The sequence below is a fragment of the Strongyloides ratti genome, assembly GCF_001040885.1.
Source record: "Strongyloides ratti genome assembly S_ratti_ED321, chromosome : 1".
Classification (NCBI taxonomy): domain Eukaryota; kingdom Metazoa; phylum Nematoda; class Chromadorea; order Rhabditida; family Strongyloididae; genus Strongyloides; species Strongyloides ratti.
Window position 1 is genome coordinate 5,248,905 of NC_037307.1, and position 15,979 is coordinate 5,264,883.

Sequence of the window (15,979 nt, forward strand, 5' to 3'; positions counted from 1 at the left end):
ATATTATTAGAAAGTTTTAACATAATCATTCATAATAAATATTTAATATTTAATTAGTAAAACTTTGTAAACATAAAATTCTTTATTGTCATTGAAACAAAGAATAACCAATAATTTAATAGTAATAGATAGTCAAAAAAAAAAACGAGTTTTGATTTATTGATAACAAAAGATATGGGAAGATCATTGCCGCATACAGGGTTTGAACCTGTGACCTTCTCTTTACGAGAGAGACGCTCTGCCACTGAGCTAAGACGGCGAGATCACGCAACCACGACCCAACTCGCCAATGGACAACGTGTTAACTATTAAGCTTATTTTGCCAATTTAAGCATTCGACAAGATGTATACCCTACTATATTATTTTAAATCTTATTTTTAACAATTCTTTTAACGCTTATTATATTTTTTGGATTTTTTTGATTTAATAAATAAAAAATCTCATTTTTAAAATTATTGTTAGGTATATTGTTAGAATAAAAAAAGTACATTAATTTAAAATTTATTAAAAAACAAACTATTTCTTATTATGTATGTAATTTTTTTTTCCATTAAAATCTTTAATTACATAATTATTTTACTTCTTATATAAAAATTTTATATAAATATAGATAATTATTATTTAAAATTTTTAATGGATTCAGGATATTGATAACATTGACAAAAATAAAGTGTAAAATTTAAAAAAAAATATTTGTACTAAAACAAATTAAGCTTATCCTAAATGATGGAATTTTTTTAACAGTAGAAATATTATTAATTACTTAAATTTTTAATTTATAAGGAAAAAAAAAGAAATATTATTATTGTTGTTTTATTTTCTAAAATTATTACATTAAAATGATAAGCGAAAAACAATATAACTAAATATTTGAATCTGATAAAAATTTTTTAGCATCTATAGATTTGCCTGCATCTGAAAAAATTTTTTGTAATTCAATAAATGATTTAACGCCATTTAACATATCCGTATTTCCTATAAAAACAAACTGTCGTTTAGCTCTAGTCAAGGCTACATTCATTCGTTTTTCATTATTTAAAAATCCAATTTGTCTATATTTATTATTTCTAACAAAACAAAATACAATTACTTCTTTTTCTTGTCCTTGAAAACCATCTACAGTACTAACCTTAATGTTATTAAAATTTTTCTTTATTTCTTTTTGCTAAAAATTAATTTATTATTTAAAGTAAAATATTTAAAAATAAATATATACCTGAGCACTGTAAGGCGTTATAATACCAATATCATTTTCTTTAATATTATTTCTAAGAAGAAATTTTACATATTTTACACAAACCAATACCTCATTCATATTGAAATAACTAGAATTATTTTGCCTTTCAAAAGAATTTTTAAAATCTTTTAAATCAAAAATAAGCAGCGGTGAATTATATCCAGAGTTTTTTTTAATATTTGATATGTCAGATAACAATATATTTTTATTATTATCATGAGCAATCATAGCATTATCATAAAAAATTTTTGAAGACCATTTCATTATTTTTTCATTTGTCCTATACTGAGTATTTAATAAAATTTTACAAGAACTTGAAACATTGTTCCATAAATATTCCAAAATTGAAGGACATTTACTTTGTACCTCTGATTCTGGTATGCTTGAAAAATTTGAAGTTAATTGGTTGAAATCTCCTACAACAATTGAACGCTTTCCAGCTAATAAAAATTGCCATGCAGCACATTCTAAAATTTGACTTGCCTCTTCAAGTATAACAACATCAGGGACAAATTTAGCACTTTGTAAATATTTCCATAAATTTCTTCCAACTGTTGTATATATAATTTGAGATTCCTTAACAATTTCTATTCTTATAGAACTATTTAAATAGTTAGCTAGATCTATATAATTAGGGATAAACGAAGAATAAGGAGTATTTACTGATTCAGAAATTAAATTACTTAACAAATCTAAATCATCAAATTTAACTTGACCTTTCATTTTTTCATCAATAGAGTTTGTTTCATCACCAAACACACAACTATTTTTTATATCTTCTTTATTAAAATGTTTCATTATATTTACAATTACATCAATTCTCGGTGTTACAACTAAAATTTTTTTCTTTTTTGCCTTAAGTTGTTTTATTATTTCTGCAATTACTTTTGTTTTACCAGTTCCTGGAGGTCCATTAATGCAAAGAATGTTTCGTTTTGAATTTAGTGATGCCTTAACTGCTTTTTGTTGAGTTTCATTTAAACCATGAATAAGATTTATATTTATGTCTGAGTATGTTGTTGGGGCAGCTGATCCTTTATATATTATTTTCATTGTATTCCAACCAGGAGCGGTAAAAAAATTCGGCTTTGAAATAAAAGTTAAAATATTTTTAAAATTACTTTTAGATGACAGTTTCAGACTGCAAAGTTTTTGTTCAATTGATGATGTCCATGTTAAAGCTCTATCTAATATTTTTAAAATAATTTTCCCCAAAGTGGAATCATATTCTAATACAATAGTTTCAAAACTTTGTTTGTCGATTTCTAAGTCAAATGGAATACCAAACTTTAGATTTTTTGTAGTTAATCCAACTAATTTATAATCACGAATTTCAAGAGTTTTACCATGTACTGGATGAAAAGAAATTTTTTTAATCCTTATATCATTAAATACAGTATTTTTTTCTTTGGTATTGCCATTAGTATTCGATCTAAATATTAAAAAAAAATACAGAAAAATAAAATTTACTTTAAACCTTTTTCAATTAAATCAATTTCTGTAGTAAGTATTTTCTTATAACTTTCTATTCTCTCTTTTAATAAACTAGGTATTGAAGTATCTTTTTTTTTTGACTGTTTTGAGGATGCAAACGTTCTAATTATATATGTAGAACTTCTAAAATTAAGATATTTAACAAAATTATTTATCAAAAATCTCATCTAAAATATTTAAAATTAAATATCGTTTAAGCGGATATATATCTATATTTAATTAAGACAAAAATAAATTAAAAATATAATAAACATTTTACCAAAAAAAAATTTTTTTTAGTTGATTACCGTAAAAATCATAGATTAACTGTTCATAAATAAGATTAAATTTTTTTTTTTAAAAATATGTAGAAAATTAAATATATTTTTAAAATTAAAATTTTTTGGACAATAAATTAAGTATTCTCTAGAGATATTTCATTAATGTTTATATGAATCTTTTTAAATATTCATTTATTTTTTCAGAGTTATATATTACTAAAATAAAAAATATGCAATCTTTTTTTTCAAAATATTATAGTTAAAAAAAACTCAAAAAACTTAAAGTGTTTTTTTTATGTATATGAATGATATAAGCTTAATATATTTTTAAATATTTCTGAGAGAAAATTGATAAAGTCTTGCACAGAAATTTTTGCAATATATTTCTTCTAATTTGACTCACTTTTTTTCAACCATATCAACTATTTTTGGGTTTTAAGAATAATTTAATAGATGGTTTTCAATTCTCTGGTACAGACACGTCGTTTTTTATCAAGTTCTAAGTTATATGATGTTGTTGTTGTTGGTGGAGGAATGGTTGGAAATGCAATGGCAGCGGCATTAGGATCATCACCAGTCATGAAAGAATCAAACATTCTACTTCTAGAAGCAGGAAAAACTCAAAAACTTTCTAAACCATCAGAAGTATTTAGCAATCGAGTTTCAGCTGTAAGTCCTGCATCAACTAATCTTTTTAAAAGTAAGTTGTTTAATTCATTTCTTTTTATTAATATTCTGTTTTTTTTTAGATTTAAATATATGGGATGATATTTTAAAGTATCGTGTTGGTCCTGTACAAGAAATGCGTGTAATGGATGATTGTTCTCAATCAAATATATTTTTTGAACCAGATTTATCTTCTGAAGTTATTGCACATATTATTGAGAATAATGTTATCATAGGATGTTTATATAATAAAATTTCTAAACTTAATAATGTTGAAGTAAAGGAAGAAATTCGTGTTACTGATATTCAACTTCCTTTAACAATTGGTGATTTAGCTAAAATTAAACTAAGTGATGGAAGTTCAATATCAACAAATCTTGTTATTGGAGCTGATGGATTTAATTCTTTAGTAAGAAAGGCAATGGGAACAAATTATACAACATGGAATTATGATCAAATGGGAATTGTTTGTACACTTAAAATAAATACTGATGGTTTCAAAAATAATACAGCTTGGCAACGTTTTACACCATTAGGTCCTTTAGCTTTATTACCTCTTAATGATAATTTTAGTTCTCTTGTATGGACGACATCTACTGAAAATGCTAAGAGACTATTAAATTTAAATGAAGAAGATTTTATTAAAGAATTAAATTACCATCTTCAAACTGAATCAAAGCAAAATTCTTGTGTTAATCAAACTTTGTTTTTGTTTGAAAAATTTATAAATAATTTGCCATTAGGTTCAGCTTCTGAGAAAGCATCTCTTAATACAAATGTCAAAATTCCTAGTGTATTATCTTTACAGACAGATACACGTGCTGCATTTCCTCTTGGATTTGGTCATGCTCATAATTATATAGCACCTCGATCAGTATTGATTGGAGATGCTGCTCATAGAATGCACCCTTTAGCTGGTCAAGGAGTTAATTTAGGATGGTCAGATGTTAGAATATTAGTAGATGTTATTGAAAAATTAATGAAAGAAGGTGGTGACTTGGGAAGTGTAACATATTTAAAAGAATATGAAAGTAAAGCACAAAAACACAATCTTCCTGTAATGGTTGGAGTTGATTGGTTAAATAGATTGTATAGAACTGATTTTACACCAGTCGTTATGGCACGATCATTAGGATTATTTGGTGTTAATAAGTTGACTCCATTGAAAGATTTTATAATTCATCAAGCATCACATTAGATTTAGTTTATTTTTTTAACTATTATTAATAATTTGTAATGAAATATATACCTGAAATTATTCTATCATGAATTATTCATTTTTAAATGTTTTTTTTTTAAATAATTAATATTCATATTTAATTACACATTTTTTATATATTGTACAAAAAAAAGTAATAAATGATTATTTTTTTAATTATGACCTCCTCAACTGATACTACAATCAGTAATTATAATAATGCTTTTTTTTTGATGAAAATATTTTATATTGTAAGTTTAAATATTTTTTATCATTCATTAAATTAAGCTAAGATATGCTCAAACATATGATTGGATTCTTTTTGTTATGAGTATACTTTTAGCAATGATATCTGGTATAATTCAACCTCTTGAAAATATTATATTGGGAAATTATTTTGAGGCATATTTATATGGTTACAAATATTTTCCAGAATTAAAAAATTCATCTAATGTTATTGTTATTGAAGAAATGGCACATAAAGATGCCTATAAACATGCTATATTATCTTTTATGGTTCTTATAACATTATTTTTATCGGTATGTTTAATAATTTAGTTTTAATGTTATTTTAAAAATAGGCAATATGTAATAGTACTTTAATTGAGAGACAAGTAAAAATTATGAAACAATTATATTTCAAGAGTGTTCTTAGACAAGATATGACATGGTTTGAAAAAAATCCACCAGGTGAAATAGCTTCATCATTATCAACAATATTTGATAAAATTCGTAGTGGACTAAATTTAAAATTAACTTTATTTGTATCAAGTACCACTTATGTCATAACATCAATTATAATATCATTTTATTATCAAAAAAATATTGGTATTGCTATGCTTATAAGTACTTGTTTTACAATTTTACCACTTTTTTTTGGTGTTCATTTACATAACAAATTTGAAAAGAAAGAATTTTTATATAGTTTATCGATAGGAGCATTAGTTGAGGAAGTTTTAAGTAGCATAAAAACAGTAATAAGTTTTAATGGACAGTTATTTGAGATAAAAAGATATTCGATTGCTGTAGAAAAATTGTTAGAAGCTTCAAAAAAAAAATTATGCTTTCTGACGGCAACTTGTTGTTCTTTTTATTTTTTAATATATTCACAAAATGCAATTTATATTTATCTTTCTTATGAATTGATTAAACATAAGTTTTTTAAATTTGGTTCATTAATTTGTATTTTATTTTGTTCAAATGGATCTGCATTTCGACTTCAAGAATTAACTTATCAATTTCTTAAATTTAAAGAAGCCTTATCTCTTATAATTAATGTTTTAAAAGTAGTTGATACAATACCAGAAATTGATAGTTTAAATATGAAAGGAGAAACAATTGATAATGTTACTGGAGATATTTCTTTTGAAAATGTTTCATTTTCTTATATCTCTAGATTAAATGAATTGGCAATTGATAATTTATCTTTTAAAATAAGTGCAGGTGAATCTTGTGCAATTGTTGGAAAATCAGGTAGTGGTAAAAGTACAATAATTAATTTATTGATGAGATTTTATCAATTAAAATCTGGTGAAATATTAATTGATGGAAAATCTCATGAAAATTTAAATATAAATTGGCTTAGAGGAATTATTTCAGTTGTTTCTCAAGAACCTGTCTTATTTACTGGAACAATAAAAGAAAATATTTTGATGGGAAATTTAAATGCAACTGATGATGAAATATACCAAGCTTGTAAAATTGCTCATGCTGAAGAATTTATTAATGAACTTCCTGAAAAGTATGATACATATATTGGTGAGGGGCGATTGAAAATGTCTGGTGGGCAAAAACAAAGAATTGCAATTGCAAGAGCTTTAGTAAGAAATCCAAAAATTTTGATTTTAGATGAAGCAACAAGTGCATTAGATGCTTCTAGTGAAAAGAATGTTCAAAAAGCTTTAAATGAGGCATGTAAAGGTCGAACGACATTAGCCGTTAGTCATAAATTATCTTCTATAAAAAATTATGACAAAATTATTGTTCTGGCTCATGGAAAAATTGTCGAATGTGGAAACCATGAAGAACTAATGATAAAAAAAGGTGAATATTATAAGCTTTATATGTGTGAGCTGAAAGGAATTAAAAATAAAAAGAAGAAAATTGCAAAAGAAAGTCAGGATAAAAATAATAGTTGTGAATTAAATGAAAATTCTATGATAGTACCTGCAAAAAAACAGAAATCTTTTATTGACAATATTGTTAGTAAATGTATGCTTCCACTTGATCCTAATAAAGTTTTTAAAAAATTAACTGGTATAAAAACAAAAGGTGATAAAAGTATTTCATCAAAAGATTCAACTTCCATGGATTCTATTATTCAAGAAAGTTTAGACACTTTAATAAAAGATCAAAGTAAACCAGAAAAAGTTATTGAAAAAAAAACAAGTCTTTTAGAAATAATCAAATTTTCAAAAAATGAAAAAAAACGTTTTTTAATTGGAATTATATTTATATTTTTAAAAGCTTTATATTATCCAATATCAGTATTAATTATGGGATATACTTTAAAAATATTTGCCTTATCTTTTGATAATGAAATAACAAAAAGAAAACTTATTTTTGCTATAATTTTTGTTATCTTATCATCATTTGGTAATACATTAATTTATGCTATTTGTAGTTATTTAGTTGGATTAACAGGAATTAGAGTTGGTAGAAATGTTAGACTTGCTGCATATACAAATATAATGAGACAAGATATGACATTTTTTGATAACAAATTAAATGGTTTAGGAGCATTAACTAAAACACTTTCCTCAGATGCATTACATTTTTCACAGGGAATTGATTTAACTTGTATTGATGGATTATCTGGAATTTTTACAATTATTATATCAATATTTTTTACATTAAATTCAAATACAATTCTTGGATTAACAGCTATTTCATTAATTTTATCAGCTGCTTTAATAAGTTATACACTTGTTATTATAACTCATTCAATTTTACATAAAAGTGATTATTATGAAAAAAGATCAATTAATATTGGATTAGAATGTGTTAATAATGTAAAAACAATACAATGTTTATCAATTATTAATGAAATGTCAGAAAAATTTTCTGATTCATTAAATAAAATTTATAAATATAAAGTAAAATCAGGAATATTATATGCATCATCATTTTCATTAGGATATAGTTCAATTATTCAGGCTAATGCTTTGGCATTTGGTGCTGGATCAAAGCTTATAACAAAAGGTTTTGCCACACCATATGATATTGTAATGGGATCACAATATATTAATTATATATCATTTTCTTTTTGTTTAATTAATCCATATATAGCTGATTATATACCATTTAGAGTTGCAGCAACAAAATTATTTAAAATTATTAAAACAATACCAAAATTTGATAATCTTTCAAATAAAGGAAAAACTACACCAATATTAGGAAAAATAAAAATGAAATCAGGATATTTTTCATATCCTCATATACCTAATCATTTAGTATTAAAAGATATGACTTTTAAGGTTAATTTTGGTGAATCATTAACATTTGTTGGTTTATCTGGTAGTGGTAAAAGTACAACAATGCAAGTAATAGAACGTTTATATGATTTATTAGATGGAATTTTAGAAATTGATGATGTTAATGTTAAAGATTATAATATAAGACATTACAGGAATGCTGTAAGTGTTGTTAGTCAAGAACCAAATCTTTTTGATTTATCTATCAAAGAAAATATTTGTTATGGAATAGAAAATGTTTCTGATGAAGAGTTGCATAAAGCAGCAACTATTGCTAATGTTCATGATTTTATTGAAAATCTTCCTAAAAAATATGATACTCCTGTTGGAATAAAGGGAAGAAATTTTTCTGGTGGTGAAAAACAACGTATTGCAATTGCTAGAGCATTAGTTAGAAAACCAAATATTTTATTATTAGATGAAGCAACAAGTGCATTAGATAATGTAAATTCAATAGATGTTGAAGAAGCATTAAAAAAAGCTAAAGTTGGAAGAACATGTATAACTATATGTCATAAACTTAATTCTGCTATCAATTCCACTTTTATTGCATATGTTGAAAATGGAAAAATTTTAGAATTTGGAAATCATGAAAAATTAATGGAAAAACAAGGATTATATTATATGCTTGTTCAACAACAACAATTAGATTAAAAGTAATAATTATCAATAGTAATATAATATATTTACATATTGTTTCACTTAAGCAAACAAATTTAAAATGTATCATTATAATTATCATATTAAACAATTTAATCAAAAACATTTTTTTTTATCATAATTTGTTTTATTTTAATTTGATGGAGAAATTGTAGATGGCTGAATTGTTAAACTTATTATTTTTGTAAATATGTATTTATTAATTTCTCCAAAATTTTCTTTTGTTGTATCATTAATTGCTGTATTTATTTTACTAATTAAATTTGGATCAACTAACAAAGTACCTAATCCTGGAATAATTATATCAAATGCTTTTCTATCACTTTCTGGTATCATCATTAATTCCTCCAAACTTTTTTTATATGTTTCATTTAATTGATCTTCATTTAACTCTCCCTTTGAAACTTTATCAATAACATTTTGATATGATTGTGTCCAATTTGATATAAATTGTTGATCATTATAAGGTAAATTTTTAACTTTACCTATTATAAGTTCAATTAACAAAGTTATTTTTGCAGATATTTTAGGATTTTTTGATATCCATTCATTGGCAACTTTTCCATAATCTAATTTTCCATTTTGATTAATAACACTACTTAAAATAGGTTGAATAGATTTTATTGCTTCATTCATATCTTCATTTGATATTCCTACAGAAATATTATTTAATTCATTTTTAAAAGTTTCTGGAATAGAATTCATTAAATTTGTCACACCCAACATTGCAGATTGCCCAAAATTTTTTATTGACTCCAGAGCATGAATCCCATTATTAATAATTTTTTCACTGTCATCATTAGAAGGTAAAGTAGAATTATTATATTTTATTTCATCATTGTTATTAGTAGGAGTTTCATTGATAATTTCTTGTTCATAAGTTATGTTTAAGAAAAAAAAAATACCAAAGAAAACAATTTTATGTATAAATATCATAGCTGAAATTTCAGATCAAAAATTTATTTAAAAATAGATGATATCAAATGAATTACAAAAAAAAAATAAATAATAATTATTTATATTTAATGATATACTAAATAAAATTTTGTAAATTGAAAGTTGTTAAAAAAAGATAATAGATGGATAATAAAATATTTTAAACATTAAAATTTTAATTTAATATAATATTGTTGTGTTGATAATAAAAATGTTTTGAAAATTAAAAAAATTCAATATTATTAAATATATGTTCTATATAAATATAAAACTTCAATCATTAATAATACAATATTTGTAAAAAAATTAAATGTAAGTGATTATTTTTTAAAAATATTTATATTATAGAACATACAAAAAAATTGAGGGAAACTTTTTTCATGTAAAAACATCCATTTAAATCTTATATAATATTATTTTATTTACTAATAAATAAATTAAAATAGCAAATTTTGCAAGTAATGTTTTTTTTTAAAATTAAAAAAAAAAACTTTATTTAATTTAAATTTGCATCAAAAAAAAAATAGTACATTGACTATAAAAAAATTGATCCAAAAAAATTTTTTAATGATTACTTAGGTAATAAATTTTTAAGACATGATATAAAATCAACATTTGAAGTTGAAAGTGAAAAAACTTCTGCGCCTGAAGATTTACAAATTTTTGCTGGAACACCTTTTTCTGATGTAGTTACTTTTCTTTTTTTCAAGTTCTTTTTACTACTGCTTTCAAAAAGTATATATTTTTGAAATGAACCGATAATTTTTGTTTCATGAATAAATTTTGTTTTGGAAAAAGCATCAAAAATACAATACAAATCATGAGAAACTCTTGATTCTTTTCCCAAACTTTTATCTATCTTTGCTTGAATTGCCTCATTTTCTAAGAAATTAAGACAAGTTTTTTTATATCGTATAATATCATGCTCAAAAAGATAACTACCACTGAGTGTTGAAACACAAACTGAATATAATATGTGACCAACATTTATACAACTTCTTTCTTTTATAGCCATTTCTAAAACTAAATCCATAATTTTTCCTGCATGATGTTTTAAACTTGGTATTCTTTGAATATCTACAGATTTGATAAAAGGAAAATTTTCAAAAGCATGATTCAATATGCTTACTCTTTTTCTTCCAAAAATTTGACCATATATCTTTTCAAAACAATCTCCATCATTTCCCTTATGATAATCAATTTCTGCTAATCTATATAAAGCTTTATAATGTTTGAAACGTTTAGTTACAATTTTAAACGCTTCCAAACATTGTTTTTTGACATTATTTGACAACAAATAAAATTCATCTTTTGAAGATTTGTCAATTTCATATATCATATCTTCCATCAAAAAATAAATAGATAAATTGTCTCCTTTAAATGCATCCTCATACTCACTTGGAGATAAAGGTGTTTCTTTTACAGCATCATGAGATTTAAAAGCTACAAGATATCGATATATTATTTTAATTTCATTTAAAATTTCTTTTTGATTTTCTTTTTTTATTGATTTTTTATAAAATTTTCTTAGTTCTAAATTACGTTTATAAATAAATGAATGAACTTTATAATAAATTTCTAATGGTTCATAATTTGTTTGATTATGTTTTAAAATTTTTAATGGACAATAATATTCTTCATTTCTTAAAATAACACTTGTATTATAGTAATATCTTAAAGGTACTTCACATGAAATTGAAATGTCTTTAGCAGAAACTTTAGCACACATGTAATCTAAAATCCAGGTAATATGTGTTTCATCTGGATCATTATACTCTCTGCATTTTTCCAAAAAATTCAGTGATTTCTTAGGTAATTCATTTATAAGACGTAAAAGTTTATTTCTATAATATACATCAACAGTTATTTTTTCTAGTATTTCTTTAAACATTCCTCTTAATTGATGGAGTACGCAACCAATATCAAAAAATATTAATGAATCATTTTCTTTACAAGCCAAAGACATATAAAATGGAAGTAAATGTGATTCAAATTCTAAATAAACTTTTCTTAATGGTAATTGTGATAAGATAAATGATGAGGATAAAGATATCATTGACAATGCTGAGTGAATTAAATTTTTAAGTTTTATAATTTTTGGAGATATAATAAATTGTTTACCATATTTAATACAGTCTGATTTTGTATTAGCATTTTGAAAATTAAAATAAGTTAAAATATATAAAGATAAAGCACTTAAGTAAGCTTTTTTGCTATTTTTTTTAGATACTTTTAATGTTGGCCATTCTTTTAAATCAGAAATATTATCTTTCCCATAGTCAATGGAAAGTATACCAACTGATTTTCTTCTCCAAAAAATACTAAATTCATCATTTACCCGTAATCGATCACCATCATATTCTTCATAATTTATAACAAAAGCAAACTTATTAACAATAATATCTAAAATTTCACTACCAAGTTTTGATTTATCATCATACATAGGTATTTTATCAGGTAAAATTAATGGTATAATAATATTCGCCAAATCCCAATCTGGTTTTACTAAATCTGTTATATGTTCTTCTATTTTTGGACGATTTTTTCTGGGTAAATCATTAAAAATACAATATATACTTTGATACATTTCAATGTTTACTACACGATTTATATCTTTAATAAGATAATGATTATTTGTATTTGATAAAATTTCTTTCATTAAATCATTTTTTCTTATGACATTTTTTAACTCTTTTAAAAATAATCTTAAAATCTTTCCTTCATTTATAGTACAACATTCAAATTGTGATAAATATTCATGAGCAGAAAGGAGAACCATAAGAGATTTAGTTGGTAATGCATCCAAAGTATATTCACCAATTTCACTAAAAGTTTTTAATATTTTTTCTTTTGTATCAAATTCTCCTTCTATTATTTTGGCAATTTTAAAACATAAAATCCAAAGGGAACTATTTCTATTTATAGTTTGAACATCAATAAATTGTGATAACGATAATCCTAAATCTTCCAATTCATCTTTAGTTAAAAACTGACTTAATTGATCTATTTCTAAAGAGTCAATTTCTTTCCATACAACAGTTAGTAAATTTTTTGTTTGATCATTTAATCCATCTTTTAACATTATAGAATTTATAATTTCCATCATTAATATTCCTGCTTTTACCATTTTACTATACTCTTTTTTATGAAAAAAAGCCTTAAAAAACATACTTAAAAAGCCAAGTTTTTCTTCCTCTTTATCATCCATCCAATTTACTTGATGTATTAATTTTTCCAATAAATTATCCCATTGTTCTTTTTCATAATCTTTACAAGTTTCATTTTTTAAAAATAGTTTCATTATAATATCAGCTCTTCTTACAAATGTACGAGCATTAATAACATGATGTTTATCTTTAAAAGACCAAATTTCACTTCCATCATATATAATTATAGCTCTTAGGTAACATTGAGCTAATTTTTTAGTTAAAACTGGCTCACAGTTCCAGAAAAATGAAAATAACCAAGCAAATCGTACAGACAAACACTTAAATTCATATTTCATTTCAGGAGAAAACTTTTCATAATCTTCACGAAGTTCATAATGATTCATTGTAAAAAGTCTGGCACAAATTTTCTTAGCTTTTGGATTTTTTAATTCAGCCATCATCATATGAACTTTATACAAAGAGTATGTTGTGTCGATATCTGATACATAATTAAGATACGATTCATAGAGTCTGAATAATAAAATCCAACTACGTCTTGGTATTGATTTATTTTTTTGATCAGCAAGATACTTTAAAAAATGATTTATAATTTGAAAAGAAAATGCTGCATTTTCTTGAGAAAATACTTTGCAAATTATTTGATAATATTCTTCAATATTAACACGTTCTTCCTCATTTGGTTCCTCGTAATAGTTATCACTAAAAGTAGGTTCAGAGTATTTTTTTATTGTTGTAAAATTATCATGATATTTTTCAAAAAATTTCTCTTTCCTTGTTACATTATTTATACCCATCCAAATTTTTAAACTTTCTGAATAACTATATGCCTGTTCTGATAAATCACTTGAAATCGAAGGCTGTTTTCTATTTCTTAACTTTATTCGACCAAAAGGTGAAGTGTCATATTGAAATTTTTCTAAGTAACTTGTATCATATACTTCCTCCTCAGGAAAACTTGTAGGTTTTTTTAAATTTTCACAAACAAAATTATTATCTACAACATTATCAATCATTTCATCTACCAATGATATGACATCTATTGCTTCGTTTAGTACTTGATAACATTCTTCAGTTACCGATATTTTATTTGTTATTTCTTTATTAAATACTAATTCATTGCAAGTTTCATTTATAGGATTTGTTTGAGAAGTTTCCATATCTTCAGATTCATATTTTAATGAAAACCAAAATTTTGACATATTTAAATCATAACTTTTTTCTGATATTTTTAAAATTTTGATCAATTGTCTTATAAAACATTGTAATGAAGAGTCACTCACAACCTCAACCCTAATCAATTTATCTTGTTTTTTTTTAACAACTTTGTTTTTTATAATTTCATCATTGATATCATCTAATGATGTTTTAATTTTATCAATTAAAGTCCTGTCAACAGAGAACTTAGAAAGATTAAATCTTTCTTCAATTACATTAAACCAATAAGTATTATAATTTTGTATCTTTTCTAGTACCGCTATCACCAAATTATTTGTGGAACATTCAGATAAAAGCCATTCTGCTGAATTTAAAACACCCAAAATACATCCAGTAAAATAGTAAGAAATCAGAAGACCTTGAATAACTTCCCTTCTTTTTCCACATCTTTTAAGCATATTAATAGCTGTATTATAATCATTATTTCTTATTGCTGCTTTTCCACAATCATAAAAAAGTTTTTCATTAGGATTTATACATATTGATTGTATATAAAATGGAACAGGATTAACTACAAGTGTTGCTAAATGAGCATTTATTGTGTAATAAGCTTTAGCAATTGTGGAAACTAATGAAGAATCTTCTTTAGCATCTGGTATACAATAATTGGTAGGATCTATATGATATTTTTGAAAGTTTTTGCGTTGAAATAGTTCTATTAAATGAAGAAATGCATCTTTCCTCCTACCAAATCCAATCATTTTAGTAGCCATTTGCAATTTTGAATAAATTTCTGCTTCTTGTACTTCAGCTGATTCAGATATATCGTCAAATTCGAAGTCATCCCAATTAGCTATAACTTCTTTATAATTACTTACAGAAGGAGCATATTCGCTCCCCTCAGAATCTTCCTCATCATAATCAGAATCTTCTTCATCTTCTAAATCCTCTTCTTCTGAATTTTCCTCTGAATCTGCATTACTATCACTACAATCTATTGAATTAGCATTTGAGGTAATTTCATGATGCTCATTATTATCTACATTTAAAGAATCCATTTCATTTGAATTAGTATCTGAAGACGTTGACGTCTCTGAGTCTGATAATACTCCATCTTCTTAATAAAAATTAATAAACAAATTTAAACAAAATATAAATTTACCATTAACTTGTGTTATAGACATATCTTAAAATTGCATAATAAAAATGTAGGTACAATTAATAATAACAAATAATTAGTTAGGCAAAAGATTTTTAATGTAATTTGTCACTTTATCAACAATTCTTACCCTATCTCACATGGATTTTCAATTGTCTTCGCTTTTTATTTTTTACAATTACATTTCTCCAATAGGGTATTGTTTTTAAACAAATGACAATTTTACTTTCTTTTATAAATACCAAATAAAATTGTAATAAATAATTTTTCTAAAAAATTGGCTAATTACATATAATATAATTATAAATATCGTTTATTATTTATTTAAAAAATACTTCAACTTACTTTGATATATAATATAAAACTTTTTAATCAAATTTATTTAATTTTAAAAAAAAGAATCTATTAATACTAGTAAGATTAAACAAACAATTTAAATAAAACTGCTAGTTATATTATATTTCTACTCTACTTGTAAACGACTATTCTATTTCATAAATAAGAAAATTCCGAATAAAAAAAAAAGGTTGAAAACATGATAGAATTGCAAAGACATAATAAATATTTATA

The 15,979-nt window shown here is 23.7% G+C and overlaps 5 protein-coding genes across 5 annotated transcripts; 2 read left to right on the forward strand and 3 right to left on the reverse strand.

The window, feature by feature from the left end:
- Positions 1–863: 863 nt before the first annotated feature.
- SRAE_1000168200 (DNA-binding protein SMUBP-2) lies at positions 864–2,899 on the reverse strand (the record flags this gene model as incomplete). The annotated part of the gene is made up of 3 exons (XM_024648667.1): positions 864–1,166; positions 1,218–2,670; positions 2,709–2,899. 3 exons carry the CDS (start codon positions 2,897–2,899, stop codon positions 864–866), a joined length of 1,947 nt encoding a protein of 648 aa, XP_024502622.1.
- Positions 2,900–3,445: 546 nt separating this feature from the next.
- SRAE_1000168300 (Ubiquinone biosynthesis monooxygenase COQ6) lies at positions 3,446–4,856 on the forward strand (the record flags this gene model as incomplete). Its single annotated transcript, XM_024648668.1, has 2 exons — positions 3,446–3,692; positions 3,742–4,856. 2 exons carry the CDS (start codon positions 3,446–3,448, stop codon positions 4,854–4,856), a joined length of 1,362 nt encoding a protein of 453 aa, XP_024502623.1.
- A 327-nt stretch (positions 4,857–5,183) lies between these two features.
- SRAE_1000168400 (ABC transporter B family member 5) lies at positions 5,184–8,983 on the forward strand (the record flags this gene model as incomplete). Its single annotated transcript, XM_024648669.1, has 2 exons — positions 5,184–5,396; positions 5,438–8,983. 2 exons carry the CDS (start codon positions 5,184–5,186, stop codon positions 8,981–8,983), a joined length of 3,759 nt encoding a protein of 1,252 aa, XP_024502624.1.
- Positions 8,984–9,121: 138 nt separating this feature from the next.
- On the reverse strand, positions 9,122–9,925 carry SRAE_1000168500 (Hypothetical protein; the record flags this gene model as incomplete). Its single annotated transcript, XM_024648670.1, has 1 exon — positions 9,122–9,925. One exon carries the CDS (start codon positions 9,923–9,925, stop codon positions 9,122–9,124), a length of 804 nt encoding a protein of 267 aa, XP_024502625.1.
- A 571-nt stretch (positions 9,926–10,496) lies between these two features.
- SRAE_1000168600 (Hypothetical protein) lies at positions 10,497–15,434 on the reverse strand (the record flags this gene model as incomplete). Its single annotated transcript, XM_024648671.1, has 3 exons — positions 10,497–11,989; positions 12,047–15,367; positions 15,413–15,434. 3 exons carry the CDS (start codon positions 15,432–15,434, stop codon positions 10,497–10,499), a joined length of 4,836 nt encoding a protein of 1,611 aa, XP_024502626.1.
- Between the last annotated feature and the right edge of the window lie 545 nt (positions 15,435–15,979).